At 34.9% G+C, this 22,835-nt stretch overlaps 1 protein-coding gene and 1 long non-coding RNA gene across 3 annotated transcripts in view; both read left to right on the forward strand.

The window, feature by feature from the left end:
- The first annotated feature begins 8,012 nt into the window (after positions 1-8,012).
- Positions 8,013-22,835, forward strand: part of LOC127503778 (long neurotoxin homolog TA-bm16-like) — an 85,061-nt gene continuing 70,238 nt past the window's right edge. Inside the window, exon 1 of one of the 2 annotated variants that reach the window (XM_051877905.1) lies at positions 8,013-8,085. In XM_051877905.1, coding sequence (XP_051733865.1) covers positions 8,037-8,085 — 49 coding nt within the window. In that variant the 5' untranslated portion in view covers positions 8,013-8,036. The remainder of the gene's footprint in view (positions 8,086-22,835) is intronic. The other variant, XM_051877906.1, reaches the window with a different exon arrangement.
- LOC127503784 (uncharacterized) lies at positions 8,145-9,054 on the forward strand. The gene is made up of 3 exons (XR_007927202.1): positions 8,145-8,279; positions 8,458-8,583; positions 8,881-9,054. It is a non-coding gene; the product is annotated as an uncharacterized LOC127503784 (long non-coding RNA).

Raw genomic sequence — 22,835 nt, forward strand, 5'->3', positions numbered from 1 at the left:
GGTTGGTTGAATTCTACAGGATGTCCGGGAGACGTGTGTGTTGCGTTCTTTAACGGTCCGCCTGGAAACAAATGCTGTGACGCCAAACCCCCTCATACAAGAAGAACGCCATCATGTTTACAACTGTGACAACGACTCACGCCGGTCTGTTATTGTAAGGACATCAACATTACATTTTCACGCTTCTAAAGCTGACATGGAACAAAACAAAACTGTGATTTGTTGCGTTACATGTCAGTCAAACGTCCTCTTGGGCAGTCCTTGGCCAATGAAAGCTGCGATAGAGTCCAGACCTTCTGCCAACTCCTCTGTGGTGTTCTGCATTCATATTGGAGGAAAAAAAATTACACAAACAATTCAAAGAATCCTTTTTTTTTAAAAAAAAAAACAACAACAACAACAAAAAAAACCATTTGTTTGTCACTATGCCTCTGGCTCTGACTGAGACTCAATATTTCAGTAACCTGTTGCTTTAAAATGCTTATCAGTTGATTAAATATATATATTTTTAAAATATTTTTTCAATACTTTTGAGTTGCTGTTGTTGCAAAAGTAGAGGCTTTAACCTATATTTAAGGTTTTATAGTTTCTTTTGGGTTCAGCTGAACAAAGAAATGTATACAGGTTTGGAACAACTTGAGGGTGAGTAAACGAGGACAGAATTTTCATTTTTTGGTGAACTATCCCTTTAAGCATTTGTAATGTAACTATGAATATTTTTGTACTGTATGTAAACATGGAACATGAAAAAAATTTGAATAGTAAAATTGTAAAAACTGTGATTTATGTTGGTTACACTTTATTTCAATAGTCCACTATAAGTAACTTTGCAACTACATGTCAACTAACTCTCATTAGAGTATTAGTAGACTGTTAGGGTTAGTAGAATAAGGTGACATGTAGTTGAAAAGTTACTTAGAGGAATGTCTGAAGTCCATCAAAATAAAGTGTTATTTGATGTTTGTGCTCCCTCTACAGGTGAAGAGGGGAAGGTGATAAATATGTAAGAGCAACTCAAGGCCAGAAGAGGGCGCTGCGAGTGCAGGTGAACACAGTCTTTGACAGTCTTTGCAGCATGGACTTTTTCTCCTTGTGTTTTACTCCCATATTTTTGTTTGTTTAAACTAATTTAATTTGATCAACAGGTCTGGGCTTCACTCCTGCTTTGTAATTCCCCATCTTTTACGAAATCTACAAGTTTCTCAATTAACTCAAGTCAACATATTGCTGCTTCTTGCATGTGGTTAGAGCTTTTTACTCTGGTCTTTTTCTGATCTCTGTGTTGATTGCTTTTATACAAAGGTTAAATCATATCACTTGTGACATACAAAGAAAATCATTTATACTTTAATATTTTATATCAGTATTTTTAATACAAAATATAATATTTTTATATGATTAAAATAATGTTAAAGCAAGTTGAATCATTTTCCCCTCTATTTTTGTTTATCTTGATATATAATTTCCTTTTTGTTCCCTTATTTTGCACTGTTCTTTATTGTTATTTTCATATGAAATATTACTGAATAAGATTAGATCAGATCAGAAAATACTTCACACGTAGAAGGCGACGTTCTCGTGACCTTGTGCAATGTTACCTAAAATTCTGAACCTTTACAGAACATTCAGGACAGTCCTAAAATGTCCTCCTTTGGTAATGAAAGTGCTGCGGTTCAAGGTTTCTTATATGACTTTAGGGAGACGTTCCAATTTGGTTATTTTATGGTCACATAAGAACGTTACAAAGAGGACATTTGGGACATTAACAGAACGTTCCCACACAGTCCTCTGTTGGTCATTTAATAATGTTCCCGATATGAGTTTAGGGGGACATTCTTTTTTGGTTATTTTATGGTCATGCAAGAACGTTACAAGGAGGACATTTGGGAAGTTAACAGAATGTCCTATAGTAATAGTCCCCTAGACATTTCCAGAACATCCTGAATGTTCCCTGAAGGTCCACCAAATAACGTCCCCCAAACCTTAAAAGAACATCATGAATCAGCGTATGAACATTAACAATGGTGACAATCAACAAAAATCTTTTTTGTGACTTTAGTAGCTTGTTTTGTGATGCTCAGAGTTCATCTGATGAGCTAAAACTTTTGTCACCATTGTTGAGGTTCATACGATGAATCTTGATGTTTGTGTGAGTCTACATGGTATAATATACCAGTCTACATGGTATATGAATAATTTCTGCATAATGACAAACTTTCAAAATACCAAAGCAGGACAGGATTATATGCAGTATTATAGCACTATAATAACACGAAAGGAATAGAGATCAGTGAATAAGGCCACTGTATGATGATGAAATAATCAACAATATAATTAACAATAAATAAAAAGTAAAATGTAATTATAATAAATATAAGTAGGCTATAATAAATAAACATATCCGTATTCTTAAAAAAAATAAGTTGAAATTATGCAAACTGATGACTTTAACAAACGCAGACTATCAATTTCCTCTGATAGTTACAGGACTGTCCTAAACAATTTATATGTTTTCGTAAAAAATAAATTTCCCTCTGGAGAAAATGAAATACTATGAAAATATATATATAATATATAAGATATCCTGTATTTTGTGTGTGTGTGTGACTGTGTGTGTGACTGTGTGTATGTGTAAATCTGCAACATGTCAGATCACATGGACAATTTTGCAGTCTCTCTGGATAAAATCTAAATGTCTTTAGATTAGCAGTTGTGGATTATAGTCATATTATTCCAAATCATTTCAACCTTTTTAAACTTTACTAGTTGAATAACCAAAATAAACCAAATTTCCAGTCACTCACAGAAATAACTGAGAAAGATGTGTAATACATACAGGTATGTAAATATTTTATTACAGCAGTTTAACACACTTATTTTCCTTAATTCTTTATTACGTTCTATAATAACTTTTATTTTATGTATGGCAAATGAGTCCTCCTATGTCGCGGAGATTGAGACAGAACCATCCATCCCAAACTCATGTCTCTGCCAGTGAACCCTTTAGGGAAGATCCTATAGCTGATTTAAATACAGGAGATCGTTACACTACCAGGTTTGGGAGTTACCAAACCAGTTTGCAGACAAATCTATGGTTCAACTTGAAACCCTGTTTGGTTTGGGGTCTTCAGTTATTCATGTCTGAATCAGAGTTTGACTGTGGGTACATGCAGTTTCTGAAACTTGCTTCGTCCATGTTTTTTTTTCTTCTGAATCTTGCCTTATTTAAGTACCTGGTCTGAGATTTTTCAATATGTAATGGGCACTTTGGTATGACTAGAAAATGTGTAGAAGTTTGTCCGACTTCCTTCATGTTTGTATCCCTCTTGTTTGGGTAGCTTTCAATGCTGTGTCTTCACTGTTTTTAAAGTGTGGACCATGTAATTCTAGTGACCAGTGTTTTTGTTATACTCTGGGAATTTTGTGTAAATTCTGGGGGGTGAGTGTAACAGGTACAGAAAGTTTCCTGTTAAAAACATATATTATTAGGCTACGTCCAGAGCTTACCCTATCTGATCTTTTTTTTTCCTCATCTCAAGAAATGTCTGCGTACACACGAAACCACTGAAACGACTCAAAACGATGTAGTATACATGCCAGACCAGTATGTGGCGCTGTAATTCTGCAACACTAAAAACGAGGAATAAGACTTGGAGCATGCTCATAAACCTTGCGCGCTGTATGCAAACTTTAGTAAAGCTTAGAAATAAAGCTTTACTTTAATAAAGCTTTAGGCTCGGTAGCTTCTGCAGCACGAACACAAGCATGTAGTACGCTATTATTGTTGTTGTTGCTGTTTTGTGCTGTTAGCGGCGTCTGACTAGGGTCGACACGACTAGGGTCGACACGATTTATCCACTCTGGGACCCGGTTTCAAAAAAATAGCGGTTTCATCTTCCGAAAATGCCGGATCCGTGTGGACGAAACACCTATCCGATACAAAATTTGTGCGTATACACAGAAACGCGTCTCCGTGTGGACGGGGCCTTAGAATTCACACAAAATTGTTTATTTACATACACCTGATGTAACTGTGTGAGTATTCACGTTTATCTGTTCCGGCAAAAAAAATTAACACGCTTTTAGCGCCACTCAGTGGACATTTCACATTGAAACTGCAGTGATATATACTTATTGGTACGTATTTTGCGACTCGCGAAATGTTCCCACAGGTACGTTATTCTAGTGAGACCAGGCTCGAAATTTTCATACATTTGTTGAGACCAGGGCCCCATGATAATAAATATATATAATTAACTGTTAATAAACATATAAATATATATAAATAATGTTTTCTGACAAGACGTGTGTCTAAACGATTATTTTTACAATGTAGCCTAATGATATTACAGTTTTTCCTCAATCTCACACAATTCTTTAAAAAAAAAAAATCACCATTTTCTCACAATAATCTCAAAACTACACCAACTTGTACAAACCTCAAACGGTCACGTCAAAATCAAATATTTTAGTAAAAACATTCTATTTTTTCAGAATCAAACTTTGGCCTCAGATGACAAACAAAACCTACAAATACACAGATTACTTTCCTGCCTAGTGTACACTAATGAGATCAATTCATAACACTGTAACAAAAACCTCTTATTGGGATTCAGGAATGATTTTGCAGCTCAATGTCTGACAGTACAACATAATAAATATATATAATCAACAACAAAGAGTGCAGATATTGTCAATTACAATACAGTACAAAAATAAATAATAAATTCAGCATCCTTTGTCCTAATTTCATTACAGTACTATAGCAGTTTCTTGGTCTTCTGACAAAAGACTTTCTACAACTCTCTAAGGCAGTCTTCTCTTGGTTCTGCAAAAATACATGAAATATATTTATGTAGAGTACATGCAGGTAATTACCATGCTAAAGTTTTGACACAACACTTGCCATGCCACAAAATCCAGCAGCATGTGCACCAAAACGATATCATGCCACTGCATGGTTAATATTGAGAAATACTTCCCAGTGATTGTTAAAAAACTGTAAAATTACATAAACATATATTATAAAGATATATATATATATATATATATATATATATACACACATATATACACACATATATACAGGTGCTGGTCATATAATTAGAATATCGTGAAAAAGTTCATTTTTTTATTGTAAATTATTTTAAAAAATGAAACTTTCATATATTCTAGATTCCCTACATGTAAAGTAAAACATTTCAAAAGTTTTTTTTTTTTAATTTGTTGATTAGAGCGTACAGCTAATGAAAGTCCAAAATCCAGTATCTCAAAATATTAGAATATTTACATTTGAGTTTCATTAAATGACCATCCCTACAGTATAAATTCCGGGTATCTTTTGTTCTTTGAAACCACACTAATGGGGAAGACTGCTGACTTGGCAATGGTCCAGGAGACAATCATTGACACCCTCCACAAAGAGAGTAAGTCACAGAAGGTAATTACTGAATGGGGTGGCTGTTTACAGAGTGTATATCAAAGCATATTAAATGCAAAGTTGACTGGAAGGAAGAAATTGGGTAGGCAAAGGTGCACAAGCAACAGGGATGACCGCAAGCTTGAGAATACTGTCAAGTAAAGCCAATTCAAACACTTGGGAGAGCTTCACAATGAGTAGAATGAAGCCGGAGTCAGCGCATCAAGAGTCACCACACTCAGACATCTTCAGGAAAAGGACTACCAAGCCACTTCTGAACCAGAGACAATGTCAGAAGCATCTTACCTGGGCTAAGGAGAAAAAGAACTGGACAGTGAACAGTGGTCGAAAGTCCTCTTTTCAGATAAAAGTAAATTTTGCATTTCATGTTGAAATCATGGTCCCAGAGTCTGAAGGAAGACTGGAGAGGCACAGAATCCAAGCTGCTTGAAGTCTAGTGTGAAGTTTCTGAAGTCAATAATGATTTGGGGGGGCCGTGACGTCTGCTGGTGTTGGTCCATTGTGTTTTATCAAGTGCAAAGTCAATGCAGCCATCTTCCAGGAGATTTTGGAGCACTTTATGCTTCCATCTGCTGACAAGCTTTATGGAGATGCTGATTTCCTTTTCCAGCAGGACTTTAGCACCTGCCCACAGTGCAAAAACCACTTCCAAGTGGTTTGCTGACCATGATATTACTGTGCTTTATTGGCCAGCCAATATGCCTGACCTGAATCTATGGGATATTTTCAAGAGAAAGATGAGAAACAGTCGATCCAACAATATACAGATGATCTGAAGGCTCAATAGTGCCTCAGCAGTGCCACAGGCTGATCACTTCCATGCCACACTTCACTGATGCTGTAATTTGTGCTAGGAGCAAGTCATTTGCTGTAATATGTCCTGCCGATCAAGTATTGAGTGCACAAAAGAACATACTTTAAAGAACTTGAACTTTTCTGTTTTGCAAATCCATTTTTTGATTGATCTTAGGAAATATTCTAATATTTTGAAATACTGGATTTTGGACTTTCATGAGCTGTACGCTCTAATCATCAAAATTAAAAAACTTTTGAAATGTTTTACTTTACATGTAGGGAATCTAGAATATATGAAAGTTTCATTTTTAAAAATAATTTATAATAAAAAAATGAACTTTTTGATGATATTCTAATAATATGACCAGCACCTGTATATATATATTTTATGTTTGTGCTCCCTCTACAGGTAAAGAGGGTAAAGGTGATAAATATGTAAGTGCAACTCAAGGCCACAAGTGGGCGCTGCGAGTGCTCTACACCCATATTTTTGTTTAAACTAAAACTAACAAATTTAATGTTATCAGCAGGTCTAGGATTCACTCCTACTTTGTAATTCCCCATCTTTTATGAAATCTACAAGTTTCTCAATTAAATCAAGTCAATTTATTGCTACTTCTTGCATGTGGTTAGAGCTTTTTCCTCTTAAGTGTCTGTTTTTCTGATCTGTGTAGATTGCTTTTATATAAGGTTAACTATCACTGGTGACATACAAAGAAAATAATTTATACTTTAATATTTTTAAAAGCTATTTTTTATATAAAATATTATGGTAACACTTTATTTTAGGGTCTTTTAACTAGTTGCTTATTAGCATGCATATTACTAGAATATGGGCTGTTTATTAGTAATTATTAAGCACATATTAATGCCTTATTCTGCATGACCTTATTCTACATTCTTAATCCTACCCAATACCTAAACTTAACAAGTACCTTACTAACTATTAATAAGCAGTAAATTACGAGTTTATTGAGGGAAAAGTCATAGTTAATAGTAAATACATGTTCCCTATAATAAAGTGTTACCAATATTATAATAATATTTATAATAATTTATATGATTAAAATAATGTTAAAGCAAGTTGAATCACTAGAACATCTTTTCTTAAATCCATCATGCTAAAAAAATAAAAAAAAAATAAACCTGGCTTTGTTAATGCAAATCACAAATATCTGATAATAATAATCTGATAAAAATGTATCACTTGCCATGTTTGACATGCACATTAACTTTTGACAAAAAATACTACCAACAAATTAACTATTAATCAGTTTCACCATGGTATTTGTAATAAAATTCAATTTTCGTAAGGGGAAAACATGACTCATGATAATGCAATAACATGTTCAGTATTAGGATTTTTCTATAAAGATATTTTTATGATGAAGTTATTATTGTAATAATACATTTGACATTTAGGCAAATTAGAAAATGTTGTTGATGAAAAAGTGACAGGTACAAGAAAATTACTGAAAAAAGTAAACAGACAAGTGAGAGTCATAGAGGAAAATGAAAAGAATGAAAATGGAAGTGAAGGTGCAATTCAAGAGAGAATTTTTAATTTCGCACAGCCCCAGCCTAAGATTTTAAACCTTTTTATGTGATGGTGATGGCCACACAAAAAAAATATAGGGTTGTCCATGGTTTCAAAATTTGTTGTGGGTGTATGGGATGGCCTGGATGACTGAGATTTCCCAGCCTGAAATTTTGTCCCAGTCCAAAATTTTGAACCCACCCCTTTCTGAACAGACATAAAAAGAACAGAATCGTTGTGATTTCATTCTGTTCCTGACACAAGATGGATCTGCGAGTCTCTGTCGTTCTTCTTTTCATTTTTCTCACTGGAGGTACAAAAAACAGCAAGTATTGAATGTATTATTTGGTACACTGAGATCACTGAATGTCTCTCTCTGTCTTTAAGGATATTCTCTCAAGTGTTACGTCTGCACATCTGATTTAAATGGTTACTGTGACGCAAAAGAGGAAACATGTCCAGCTGGATCTTCTAAATGTTCAAGCATTACAGGGGAAATATCATATGGTAAGTTCAGTGTGATGTGGAAATTTACTGTCGTAGTTTACTGAAAGTGATAATATGAAGTAGAAGTATATATGTTAGTCACATCACATAATTGCAATTATTTGTCTATTGCAAGAGGAACATGATTTCTGGAGTTGTTTCTTCAGCCTATTATATAGGAAGTTTGTCCTTTTTGCAGGTTCCACTAAGGTGTCCTTCACAACTAAAGGGTGTGTATCTGAGTGTGTACCAGGGTCCACACAGCTGCCAGGTGGAGGGACAGGGTCTGTCCACTGCTGTGACACTGACCTCTGCAATGCAGCAGGTATTCACCTTTATTTGACCATGTGATTTATATGTATTCATCTAGCCTTTTTCCACAATGATTATTATAATAATTCAAACACAATGATTGTTCATAAGGAGCATATCAAATTTTAGTAGTCAAAAATAATGTAAAGCTAGAAAAGTGTGAAAAGGAGAAACTTATGAATTAGTCAAGTGCTTTAGGAGAGTGTTTATTGTTTTTAGAAAACTGATGAAATTGATCAACAAAAAGCATAGTAGTAGTAGTAGTGGTGGTGGTATTAATTAATACTAATTTCTTTATCGTCTTGATTAGATGGAGTGTATAAGGGAAGCTTCCTCCTGCTCTTCTCTCCTCTGCTCTTCTACTTCCTGTTTCAGTGAGTCCAGATTCTGCACTTCAGATTCTACAGCGAAGACCAGCGAATATGAGACACATTCTGATGCATTACTGTACTTTACTGAATAAAGCTTGTTTGTTGCTCTACTATTTTTTGGTGTCATGATTTAAGGAACTGAAAAACATAAATATAAATAAAAAATATTGCATCATCATTATGAGAAGAAAAAAATATTATTTTTATAGCAAAATAATTATAAAAGAATCAAAACACAAACATTTCTTTCATACACAGAAAAAGAGATCCAAAGCTTTTTTTCATTTGGAAACACACTTATCCACAAATCTTTTTTTGTGATTATATTTTTTTTATTGAAATATTAATAACAAATTACAAAGCTAGCAAAAATACTTCAAAGAAAAACACGCAAAAGTACAATAAATAATACTTCAGGGCAATATTAAAAGGAACATACAAATAAACCACGGCAGCAAATTATCACATAGGTTAACTCATCTTTAATTTAAAATAATTCTTTTAAAGCTTGGATTATTTTACTCCAGTAGGTAACATGTATTCTAGCATGTATTCTATTAATCCTCGCAGTGCTGCATTCTAAACAAACAATATTATGAAAAGAAAACAGCCAGAATCTTTTATGGTCCATGTCAGGTGTTAAACATTGCTGACAATTGTCTTTTTAGCAGCAGTGAAGCCAGACATTAACAGTGTTCTCTGAACTAATGTAAACTTAAAAGAAGAATCATCATTGAAATGACATTGATCCTTGTCTTATGTTAAATTGCAACTTTTTGTGTGTGTTTTTTTAGCACTTTAACTACATGTTTCCAGAAATGGGATATGACCAAACAATCCCAAAACATATGCAAAAAAGTACCTTAGAATTAATGTAATATTACACAGACTGCAAATATGATTTGACGAGAGTTTCCACAAGTATTGCTTATATGGGGTATAATACATTTTGTGAACAGTTTTGAAATGAATAAAAATGTGTGAGAGGTTTTTGGAGGTGAGGCAGAGATGTAACCAAATTGTATTCCAATCAGGACTATGACCCAACCAGTCGAGTTCTCTCTCCCATCCTGCTAGTCTCTTCAAGGATTTATGAACATTCAAGTAGTTGCTTATAGATCAAGGAGTCAGATAAATTTAGAGATTAATGAATTCATTTCTTTGAAGAATTTAGAGGGAGGAAAACAAGGAAGCAATGAAAATAAAAAGTTTTCTCTAGGCAAAATGTTCATTTTAACTGTGCTGATTCTAGCATGCATTGAAATTTGCATTGAAACAGGTTGAGTTCATGAATGGGTTGAAATTTGTATTTTTATGTCAATTGTGTGAGTAGAAAGTGTTTCATACAAGATCTGGCATCTGGACAACCTTGCAATAATATATTGATGTGATTATTCATATAAGAGGTTTGGGAAATACAAATTACAGGAGTTTCCTGGGAGAAATAACAAAACGGGAGGGGGGCAGGTGATGGGTGTGAAATATGGGAGACTCCTGGGAAAAAGGGGAGTGTTGACAGGTATGAAAATGTGCTTTTGGTTGTTCAACTAGTAGGTTAAGCAATCAAAGGTTTGAAATGCTTAAAGCTGCAGTCCGTAACTTTTTTTGGTTAAAAATGATCCAAAATAAATTTTTGGAGTGAAAGTGGCTACAGAAATTGAAATCTACAGGTAACACTAACACACAATAAATACACAGTCGCGCAATGGCAATGTTGTAAACATTAACAATTTGAGAACAAAGTATAATAATTTGCATGGTTTGGCGTGATCCGAGCCAAGCAGATGACATTTTCCGGTGAAAATTCATACTTCCAAGACTATAATCTGTGATTCCGAAGTGTCCACACCGGTGCGTTAGATTCATCCGCTCTGAGGAGCCGTGCCGATGCACAACCCACATAAAGATGATAATTCCGCAAATAACTGCAATTGCAGGTTTCAAACAAAGATGGCGACAAAGAGGCAAAACTTACGGACTGCAGCTTTAAGAAACAATATGACTATAATCCACAAGACATTTGTCCAGAGAGACTTGCAAGATTAACATATTTATTTTCTTACTCAGTGACACTCACAACCACAGACACACCCGTCACACATACACACACATCCCACATATACACCAAACATGACCTGACTGATATAACAGAAATGTGTGTCTGTGACAGATATTGTTTTTGTACAGATGTTTCAGAGGTCGAAAGCATCTCTAATGCCTCCTTGAGCCCAAACAAATCAAAATAACTTGAAATAATGATCTGAGTGAGCTGGTTTTTGTTCTGTAAAATTAAAGCTGCAACTTTGTGCCTGAGATCATCATAACAGTACTGAGGATCTGATGACGTGATTAGTAATGATCCAATAATAAGATGACATAAAAAAATAAAAAAAATCAAGACAAAAAAGAAATGATAAAACTTTGCAATAAGGCCCTATTAGTTAACATTATTTAATGCATTAACTAAAAACTTTTCTTAACATTTATTTCTTTTAAATTATAATACATCTGGGCCGTATTCACAAAACATCTTAAGGCTAAAAGTAGCTCCTAAATTGCCGATTTAGGAGAAACTCTTAAAAATAATGGGCGTGTCAGTCCTAATTTCAGGAGTCCTAAATTTTTGCTTTAAGAGTATTTCACAAAGCATTTTAGCGCTAAAACTAGCTCCTAAATCTGTAAGCGTTAGGAGTAGTCAAGAGGACTCGTAAGTCACTAAGACCAACTCACAAACAATCCTAATCCACCTAAAGACACTGTACACCATGAGGCAATAGCGATAGAGCCTTAGGTGCTGAACTTTTTCTTCATAAACGCAATACATTTTGATTTATAGATTTAAATCTATGATGAGACGCCAAAAATAAATCTTTAACAAATAAATAAATATCGTCCGATTACCTGTGGCAGTGGTTTTCATGAGTTCACACTTACAAATGATTGAATAGAGTAAAAAAATATATAATAAGCGTATTTGAGGTACTGTCCAAGGGGATCGAGGGCTCCGAGCTCGGAATTTAGGGACGGGGTGGTGGAGGGATGCAGAAAACTGTCAAAGTAACTATAGGTGAGTCGGGTCTCGTCTGTGTATATATTCCTCCTCTTGAGCTGATTAGATAGACCGTTTGAATGTGTTCCTCCCAAACTTTGTTTATAAAACATAATTTGTCGCTTGCATTTTGCATTCTCTTGAGATGCAGACATCCAAGAGGCGGTCCACAATTAACTGTATATACTAGTTTAATTAGTGACACTTAGCCTACATTTTAAAACCTTTATTTTAATATGGCAACATGACACCTCATTCTACAATATTTCTATGATTAAATCGCTGACTCCTCCCCCATCAGCCAATCACTGTGTGTATACTCCATGGCAACGAGGTGAACCCCACCATGAATCAGCGTGTCGAATCATGATTCGGATCGCGTGTCAAACTGCCAAACTGCTGAAATCACGTGACTTTGGCGCTCTGAACCGCTGATTCATAACGCTCCGAAGCTTCATGAAGCAGTGTTTTGAAATCGGCCATCACTATACAAGTCGTTATTTTGTTTTTTTGGCACACCAAAAATATTCTCGTCACTTTATAATATTAATATTGAACCACTGTACTCACATGAACTGATTTAAATATGTTTTTAGTACATTAATGGATCTTGAGAGAGGAAATGTCATTGCTGGCTATGCAGGCCTCACTGAGTCATTGGATTTCAACAAAAATATCTTAATTTGCGTTCCGAAGATGAATGAAGGCGTTACGGGTGTGGAACGGCATGAGGGTGAGTAATAAATGACATTATTTTCATTTTTGGGTGAACTAACCCTTTAAGACTTCAGTCTATTCCTTAGTAAAAGTTGGTCTCAGCAGCTTTGTGAATAAGAAGAACTTTTACTGCTATTTAGGAGAACTCTTAGTGGTAAGATAAAATGTTTTGTGAATACGGCCCCTGTTCATTAATACATGTTATCCCAGATCCATTAAATAATATTAAAAGATACAACTTTTGATTTTAATAATGTATTAGTGAATGTTGAAATTAACATAAACTGAGATTAGTAAATGCTTTAGATGTATTTGTACATTTAATCTTTTATGAGACAGGTTTAGAGCCCTGTTGCATCATCAGTAAGTGAAACTTGAAACTTTTTTCATAAGTGGAAGGTGTAGGACGTAGGCGTAGTAACTTGCTAAATATGGATATTTTCTAACACAAATGTATAGCTTCACTTCAGAAGGCCTTTATTAACTCCCGGAGCCATGTGGAGTATGTTTATGATGGATGGATGCTCTTTCTCGAGCTTCATTCTTGTTGGTCCCGTTCACTGCCATTATAAAGCTCAGATGCATCAGGATATTTATTAATATAACTCTGATTGTGTTAATCAGAAAGAAGAAAGTCATATACACCCAGGGATGGCTTGAGGGTGAGTAATTTTCATTTTAAAGTGAAGTAATCCTTTAAAAGATAAGCTATTTCCTCACAAAAGCTATTTATTCAGCGTAGTGAAGCCTCTCCTACATTGACATCCACCCAAAAAAAAAAAAAAAAAAAAAACAGCCTCTTGTCTCCTTTAAAGAATTTATTTAAAATTACAATAGAGTCTGTTGAGATACCTCAAGTGTCAACTTCAACATTTTAGGAATTTTTGTTGATGGAAGTTTGTATTGCAGAGAAAAAACTAATTGGGTTAATAAGGATAAATAAGCCTATTGGTATTATAAGGAGAATAGTCTTCTTGTGATGTTCAGTTTAGTTTTGTTCATGGACCTTCAGTTTGCTTTTCATTTGTCACATGTTCCTTTGTTCAGGTTCCCGCCACTCGTCTGTGTCCCTGGTTACCGTCATTATTAGTTCATGTGTATCAGCTGTGTTCAATTAATCATCCTCATTTGTGTTTGCTATATAAGTTGGTCCCTCACATTCATTTTCTGTCTGGTCACCGTTATGGTTAGATGTTATCTGTCAGCCTGCTATCTGGATCTACTATTAAACTTTGTTTGGAATTATCTTCATCTGCCCTCATCTGTCTGCGAGCAAACACCTGTGTGATACTTCTCACTCCTTATTACGGTTTAATTTCTCCTTATCTTTCTGGTATAATGACAAAGAAAGAAAGAAAGTTAGTACTTTTCCTACTACTCTTCATAAAATTTTGGTTTTTCCGAAATATGTTGTTAGGACCCAATCAGTCATATATATTTCGTCTGTTCCCTTATTTAAAAAACTTCTGATTCTTACTGTTTATGATATTAATATTTTTCTCATTTATTATATATAATATACTATATTCGAGTGAAGGGAATATTCCTGAACAATTTAAGACTTGCTTCAGACAAAATTCACAGGGTCATTCTTACTCAACTCATCAGTCTTTAGATATTCATCCTCTTAAATTTCTTACCTGTAGAGGTCAATTTTCAATAAGATTTAGAGGTACCAAATTACGGAAGGGCTCTTCCCACCTGGTAAATAAATGCTCTTCGTTAATATGTTATAAAAGATTATTAAAATTTTGTGGTGGTTTCAAGTTTTTGCTGAGTTGTAACTTTAACTGTAACAAATTGCAAATCAAATTAGCAAATTTTCACAAGCAGGCACTGGATTCATGGAAATTAGTTTTTAAGCATAATTTTTCACTGCATAAATGTATTGTATGGAATATGTTTTTCAATATGTTTTGTATAAAAATAGGACCATATTTAACAAAGAATGTTTTGAAAAGAATATAATCTTTATTTCCGAATTTATAGATACCTGCGGAAATCTGATTAGTTTCATTTTACTCAAAATTCATTAAGTAAAACAATATTAATATTACTCGTATAGAGTTTTTGAGGATAATTAATGGTATACCACCAAAGCTTCTACATCTTATTAAATCATCCTTACATTACACCATATTAAAGGAAGAAACTCCTTGTTTAATGATCATTGTAATATGTATGATTTACTCAAATGGTGTCCATTTAATATTAGAAAGTATCTTCACTTGTTGCACTTTATCTTCAAATGTGTATATTTTAATTACCCCATTATCTTCAACAGTATTTGGTACCATATTCTACACTTTTTTTTCAGTCCTATAGGAAAGCATTTGGGAAGAAAGCATTTAGGAATAAGGTTCCTGTAGAGTCTAGACAGTGCAGACTAATATGAGGATTAATTTAGGGCTGCAACTAACGATTATTTTGATAACCGATTAGTTGGCCGATTATTTTTCCGATTAATCTGATAAAAAAATGCTAATTTTATTTATTTTTATTTTATTGACAAAAAAAACACACTATTGCACATCCTGCCCAATGTATTTCCAACAAATGTGCCAAATGAATGCTATGAAAACATACAGTGCTTGATGTATTAGACTACCTGTCATAATAAAGAGAGAACACAAATATTTTAGGATTCTATCAAAAACTTGTTTAAAGCTAAAAATGGTATTTATTTAATTTATTAGGAAAATAACAAACTGAAACAACTAAATAGTTTCTAGATAATATTCACACATAATATCCAAAAAAACTTAACAGTCTCTGTTGTTATTGACTGTAATTGGGCAAACAACAACTATGAAGTGTTTTATTTTTTCCTGCTTTTCTTGTAAAAAAGTAAAATCAAAAATTCATGGATAACAACAAAAAATATATTGTAGCTTTAAATACTGCTGTAACTAAAGAGCTTACACATACTGGCGGATTAACCATTACAGAAACATGAAAAATGATTTTAGCACCAATACTGATTGTTTAGGCTGCCCTGACCTGTGGCACAAACCATACATTGGGTATCAGATGTCTAATAACTTTAGCACTGTATATAGTGAATAGTTTAAATCTCTACAAATGAAGATACCCAGATAGCAAGCAATGATTGAAATAATGTTAAATCAATGTTAATGTGTCAACGTTAACTGCATTGAATCAATATAACTTTTGCACCCTCAATTAATGTTGAAACAATGTTGAAATTTCAACAAAATAAAAATCAATGGTAATGGCACTGAATCAATGTTACAATGTGATGTTGGTTTTAACATCATGCTTGAACTCTCAGAAAACGAAACACAACTACAACTGACTTAAAGCCACACAGCCTGAAATCAACTGAAAATAAAAGAAGACAATAAATCTCTCAAGATCTCAGCAGAAGTTCTTTTTGAGAATTAACAGAAGTTTAGATGTTGATGTTTTATTGAAAATGTTTGGTCACCATTTTGGTGATCAGTGTTTCCTTTAGTTGGGCAGTTTAACTCTTGGCTTTTTCTTGGCTAATAAAGATAATAAAAGAAAAACACAAACTCAGTGTTAACCAGCAAGATAAATGTTCTGCAGGAACACACACATTCACTCTGGACACAATCACTCTTAATGTAATTTCTTTATCCTGTAAATAAAAAACGTCTTACATTTATATTCAATTACATGTTGTTATCCCTTTACAGTTACTACTCTCATAAAATACTTGAATGACATGTTGATTTTTAAATCTAAATTTAACTTTAAACAACAGATATTTCAGCAAAATGAATATTTTTGCGCTGAATATTAATTGTCTCCCTCTCCTGCGTTCCGTCTGTCTGACGCAGGTGCGCCGGCGCTCATTCAGTAAAGTTTGAAGTTTAAGGCAGACTGTCAGGATGAGCCTTTATGCAAAATGAAAATGCTCGTGTGAATTTCTAACATTTACAGATAAGGATATAGCCGTAGAATGAACGTTTTGCGCTGAGGACGCACATGCATCTGTCAAAGCGCCTGACAGGGCAAGCCATTACGCTAATCCATTAGCTTGAAGCTTAAAATAAATAATTCTCATGTTTTGATCAGCTTTGATCACGTACCTTTCCCGCAGCTGCTCACTCTGTTTCCTTCACTATTTTTAGATGCATTTTGAATGTAGAAATGCGTTATTCAGTGCTGTAATTTGACACGACTGGCAGACGTTTTAAGTGCACGGTGGGCGGAGCCAACTAATCGATAATGAGAATCGTCGTTGATGAGGCCGCCGCTCACTTGAGCTCCAGCTAGAGAGTGACATCAAGTGTTCGGCCCCCTGTAAGGCAGCCTTGGTAAACTGTCCAGTAAGACAGTGAAATCAAGTGTTCTGCTCTCGGTGAGAATGGCCGCCTTGATAAACTGTTTTTATGTTGAGCTGGTGGGTATTCATTACCCAATGTGTCTAGGTGTGAATCCAATGACACTGTCGCATTTGAATCATGTGCTTCAGGCTGGCGTGATGGCGTTCCCCAATGTGTCTTCGGACGCAGTGTCTCGTCCCCCTTCTCAGGGAACCATGGTTCCCTTTCAAAAGGGAACTCACACTGCGTCAGAGCGCTAGGGGAACCGCCTCCGTGGGAACCGGTGTCTGAAACACATATCCAATCTCGGCAATATCATATTGACCAGCGACAGCCCATGACGCCATAATAATGCGACCCGAAAGTATATAAGGAGCGCCCAGATAACATGTCATCCTCTTTTTGTCTTCAAGGACTGTTATGTGTGAAACACTATCGTAGCAATTATGAAACGCACAAAGAAACTAGAAGGTTTACTAGGTGTGTGGATCCGTGTCCTCATTATCTGACATCAGATGACACACATGAGCTGTGCGTTCTCTGTCTGGAGGGAAGAGCACACACGGGAAGCTCTCGAGGGAGCTGCCTGTGCAAACTGTGAGCGTTTTCCTTTAAGAATGCTCCGTTCTCTGTCTGGGTCTCTTCTCGAGGGAACAGAGTTCAGCATTTGGGCCTGGTGGTTCGGGTCCCACTCGCGCTGAGGCAGAGCGGAGGCTCAGATCATGGGGCGTTCAGATGGAGCTCGCCGAACAGTTTGAGAGGGGTGTGACCACTCGCGCGATTCAGCGGCTCGTGAGCGTAAGTTGCTGGGAGAGAATGCGTTGTCAACTGCATCTGCATCTGCAAGTGTTATGGCATACAAATAAAGATCACCAATTTCTCTCACTGTCTGTTTAATTGACGCTTGATGTGCTGTCCACAAGGCTATGTTTCTGACAGAGCTTTCTCTAAGCTTGGGATACTAAGAGCTGATTATTTTCTTTTATGTCTCATTTAGGTATCAGCTTTGTCTTTTGGTGCCAACTGCATAACCTTAGCATAGTTGCATATTAACTTAAGAACTTGTTTGACTAAGTAGCAGTTAACTAGTCAGTAAGGGCAGTCAGTCTTGCTTTTCGGATTCAAATTAAACAGATATACCTTTTCATGCAACTGACTTTAAAAAGTTATTACCAGGCTTGAAGTAAAAAAAAAAAAAAAAAAAAAGGAAAAAAAAATTTGGATGACTAACTTTTAAGACTACTCTAAGAAGTTTTTGCAACCAGCCCCAGATGTCTTCAATTTTGTTTTAGGCGAAACATGTTAAATTTTTTACTAATATTGAAAATACTGAAACTATTATTTAAATGCCATTATACATTTCAGAATATGAACTAAATTTATCTTCAATGCCCAGCATTGTATATGCAGCACATATTCCAAACAAGGGATTAGACAAGTGTAAGATGTTTAGGCTAAGATAAATACTTTCTTTTTAACAAATTTAACACTAGTCTACCAGTGCTTCGTGGTTGTTGCATAACCTTTTTTTCCCCTTCATTTAACATTGCAAAGTTTGTCTTGTAGAACACATTTTGCATGCATGTAAATATAGGTCATGTTTTCCTCTATTAAGTAAATGTGCAACAAAACTCTGTCAACGCCTAACTTCAAATATGAGAATGCACATATTGTGCTTGATGGAAATTTTGTGGATGAATGAGATAGAAGCTTCCCAAAGGGGAGGGAAAAAAAAAAAAAAAAAAACTTTAACATCTCAAATGTTTCTGCTAGACATTCATGCTAGGTTAAATTAACATCAAATGGAGACTTTTGCTTGAGTCTCCTGCTTCTCACACTTGTCTCCTGAGACAAAATAACTAACACTCTCACAATGGTCTCTTTTAAAGTTTTAGAAGAGATCTCAGTAACATCACACACTGTGCTCAGACTTTTCTCCTCAGCTAGAGACTCAGGTGCTCTCACTCTTGTCTTCTCTTAAGTTTCAGACGAGATCTCAGCAACATCACAGTGTTCTCAGGTTTCTCTATTAATAGTATTAGCTTTTAAGTGGACAAATGTGAGAGATCCAGAGTCCTTAGTTTAGGAGAAAAATATGAGCATAGTGTGTGATGTTGTTGAGATCTCTTCTGAATCTTTAGAGGAGACAAATGTGAGTGATCCAGAGCCTCTATCTAAGGAGGAAAGTCTGAGCACAGTGTGTGATGTTGTTGAGATCTCTTCTAAAACTTTAAAAGAGACCACTGTGAGAGTTTTAGAGTTTTTGTTGTTTTTGTCAGGTTTCAAACAGAGATGGCGACAAAGAGGCAAAACTCACGGACTGCAGCTTTAACAAAGGTAGATAACTAATGTTAACAAATGGAACCTTATGTGTTACTTTAATACATAAAATATACAATAAATATGCTTCTTACTGTATTATTAGTTATTTTTAGGCTATGTTCATAATAATGTTAATGGATGTTTACATAAAAATATTAAAAAATATTATAGTAATCAAAAATGTTTGTAAAATGGAATAAAGTTACAGTACATTGGACTATAAAGAAGAAAAAAAACAAAAAACAAAGAGGGGACTTTTTTATTTCAGAAGACCGTTTATGAAACTGTCATTTTTGGGACAAATAACTTATTTATTATTTAGTTTTTTTCCAAGTTGATCATTTCAAAGATTTTTCAGTAGCTGAACAAGTAAAAGGATAGTGACAGAATATATACACCACACTGTACTAAAAGCAAAATACAGAAGACCTTATGACATAGTAAATGTGATTAAATAAACAGAAAATGATTCGCTGTTCACTTAAGTGGTTTTTAACAGGTCTGTACTGAAATATTACTCAAATATAATAACTTAATGTATCAGTACTGTAGGAGCCAAATATTTACTTAAAAAAACTTTTGTATTTAATTCATTTATGCATTATTGGCCTGGTTTCACAGACAGGGCTTAGATTAAGCCAGGATTAGGTTTTAGTTCAATTAGGACATTTAAGTAGCTTTTATAAATATGCGTTGGGAAAAAAAAAAAAAAAAAAAAAAAAAAAAAAAAAAAGCATTACTGGTGTGCATCTTGAGACAAAACAATGGCAGTGACATATTTTAAGATCCTTTCAGTTAAAAGAGCTCATACATGCATTTTAGTCTGGGACTAGATTTAAACCTTGTCTGTGAAACCAGGGATTATGTATTTTGTTATTTTGGTAAATTCTTTGTTTAATTTATGTTTGTGCGCCCTCTAGAGGTGAAGAGGATAAAGGTGATAAATATGGAAATGCTACTCAGGGCCACAAGAGGGCGATGCTGGTGCAGCTGCATACAGTACAGTGTTTGTGTAACATGGGCTTTTCTATTGTCTTGCCAAGACAAAAAGAATTAGTATAAGGTGACAAATCTTTCTATATCTTAATATTATATAAATGTGCAGTAAAGATTGTTTGTAAATTTATTTTTGTATTTATACAGTTTAGCACCATCCATATGCATTACCCTAAACATGTGGGCACCTGAACATTATACTCAAATGATTCTGTTTATATTAATTCAGGTTAATTAATTCAAGTTGGTAAAGAGTTAGTCCTCCCTTTGCTTTCTCTCTTCTAAGAAGGTTATTGAGGTTCAGGTCTGCTTGATGCAGGCCAGTCAAGTTCTTTCACGATTCATTTAAATTTTAAGCAATGAAATCTTGAAAACATCAACCTTGCTTTTTATTTCCACATCTTTTAAGAAATCCACTTTCTTAATCAATTTAATGCTACTTCCTGCATGTGGTTAGAATTTCCATACTTTCATACTGAGTGTTTGTTTTTCTGATAGGGGTCCGTGTAATATTTTATATGATTAAAATAATGGTAAAGCAAGCTGAATCATTGGCAAATGTTCCCTAATGCTGAGAAAAAATAGCTTTGTTAATGACAAGTCATGGACATGATATTTGATTAAAGGGGTGGTTGATTATGATTTCACTTTTTTAACTTTACTTAGTGTGTAATGTTGCTGTTTGAGCATAAACAACATCTGCAAAGTTAGGATGCTCAAAGTTTAAAGCAAAGCGAGATATTTCTTTTAAAGAATTCTCTATTTAAGGACTACAACAAACGGCTGGTAGGAACTACAACGAGCTTCTTTCCGGGTTGGTGACATCACTAACCCTAAAATTTACATAAACCCTGCCCCCAAGAACACGCAACAAAGTGGGCGAGGCCATGTTATTGCAATACAGTACGTAACACAAAAGCAATAGCATGTCATAAAAGCAAGATGACAACTTAAGTTATAACCGTAATTAAACTAAACTATACCTGTTCTATCTTCATGCAGCATATATTCCCTCTCTCTGTAGGCATCTTTCAACAGTTCCCACATGACCGATTTATAGATTATCATAACAGAATATGCTAATCAATGACTTTAAGATAGTTAACTCCACATCAGCTACATAAATGAATCAACTAACCGTTCAGAAACGTCCTGTTGCATTCTACATGTTGTCACTTCTTCTGGAGTCTCTCCATCATTGTCCGACTCCGTTTTGAACATAAAAGACTGAACAGTTTTTGACAGTCTGGGTGAGGTAATCGGCACTGCTAACACGAGCTCCTGAAACTCCGCCCTCCTCTTATGAGCGGCAGCTCATTTGCATTTAAAGGGACACACACAAAAACGGAGCGTTTTTGCTTACCCTCAAAAAGTGACAAATTTAACATGCTATAAAAAATGATCTGTGGTGAATTTTGAGCTAAAACATCACATGCACATTCTGGGGACATCAGAAACTTTTATTTTACATCTTGTAAAAGTGGCATTATATGACCCCTTTAAAAAAAGTCACCTGTGACACTTTTTGTGACATAAAAATACTTCCCAAGAGCTGTCTTTCAATCAACAATCAAGCAAGATATGATTTGCTTTTCTTAAACATGTAAAAAGTATGCACATTTGCCTACCATTGTACATTGTACATTTTGTCTACCACTATTTGGGACCTATTTTAACAATCTAAGCACATAGTCTAAAGCGCACTTTTGCTATAGTTAAACTAGCAAAAAACACTTGTGTCGCACTGCGCCAGGTGTATGATAGGGCCATATGACTTACATTGTTCTGCTGCATTGCACCCGTTTGAATTCTTTACTGTTTTTAGTTGCATAGTAGTATATTTAAGTGAAAAGATGAAACTAGCCTGGTTTCTCAATTACTTTACATCATCACCACCCAATGTAAGTCATACCTTAAGCACTGAAGTCTAAGGGCCCTATTTTAACGATCTAAGCTCATGGTCTGAAGCGAATGGCGCAGGTGCACTTAGGGCGTGTCCGAATCCAATTTTGCTAGTTTACAGCAGAAAAAAATGGTTGACACACCAGGCTCATGTTCCAAATGGGTTGTACCTAGTCTCTCAATGAGTCATGGGTGTGCTTTGGGCGTAACGAGCAATAAAGCACGTCTCATCTTCCATTCCCTTTAAAAGCTAGGTCCACTTGCACCATGGCGGATTTCTATTTACATGGCAGAATGTAGACACTCTCAACCTGACAAGTCAGTTTAAATACATGTGTGTATTGCCACGATTGGTCAAATAATTAGCCAATTTCATTTGTCATTACTGCAAAAAGGTAATTCTGATACATGCAATAACTATCCATAATGACATGTAGGCATTTTATATTTAAGTAGACAATAATAATCTTTTACATTGTAATCCTTTTATTTTTAATATTTGGCATGTTTGTGTGCTGCTGCGCGTCCCTGTGTGTGTAACAAGCACCCGCCAAAAGTTGCAAATTACTAACGCGCCCTTTAAATAACAACAACA

This window comes from Ctenopharyngodon idella, chromosome 21 (genome assembly GCF_019924925.1).
Source record: "Ctenopharyngodon idella isolate HZGC_01 chromosome 21, HZGC01, whole genome shotgun sequence".
NCBI classification, from domain to species: Eukaryota; Metazoa; Chordata; class Actinopteri; order Cypriniformes; family Xenocyprididae; genus Ctenopharyngodon; species Ctenopharyngodon idella.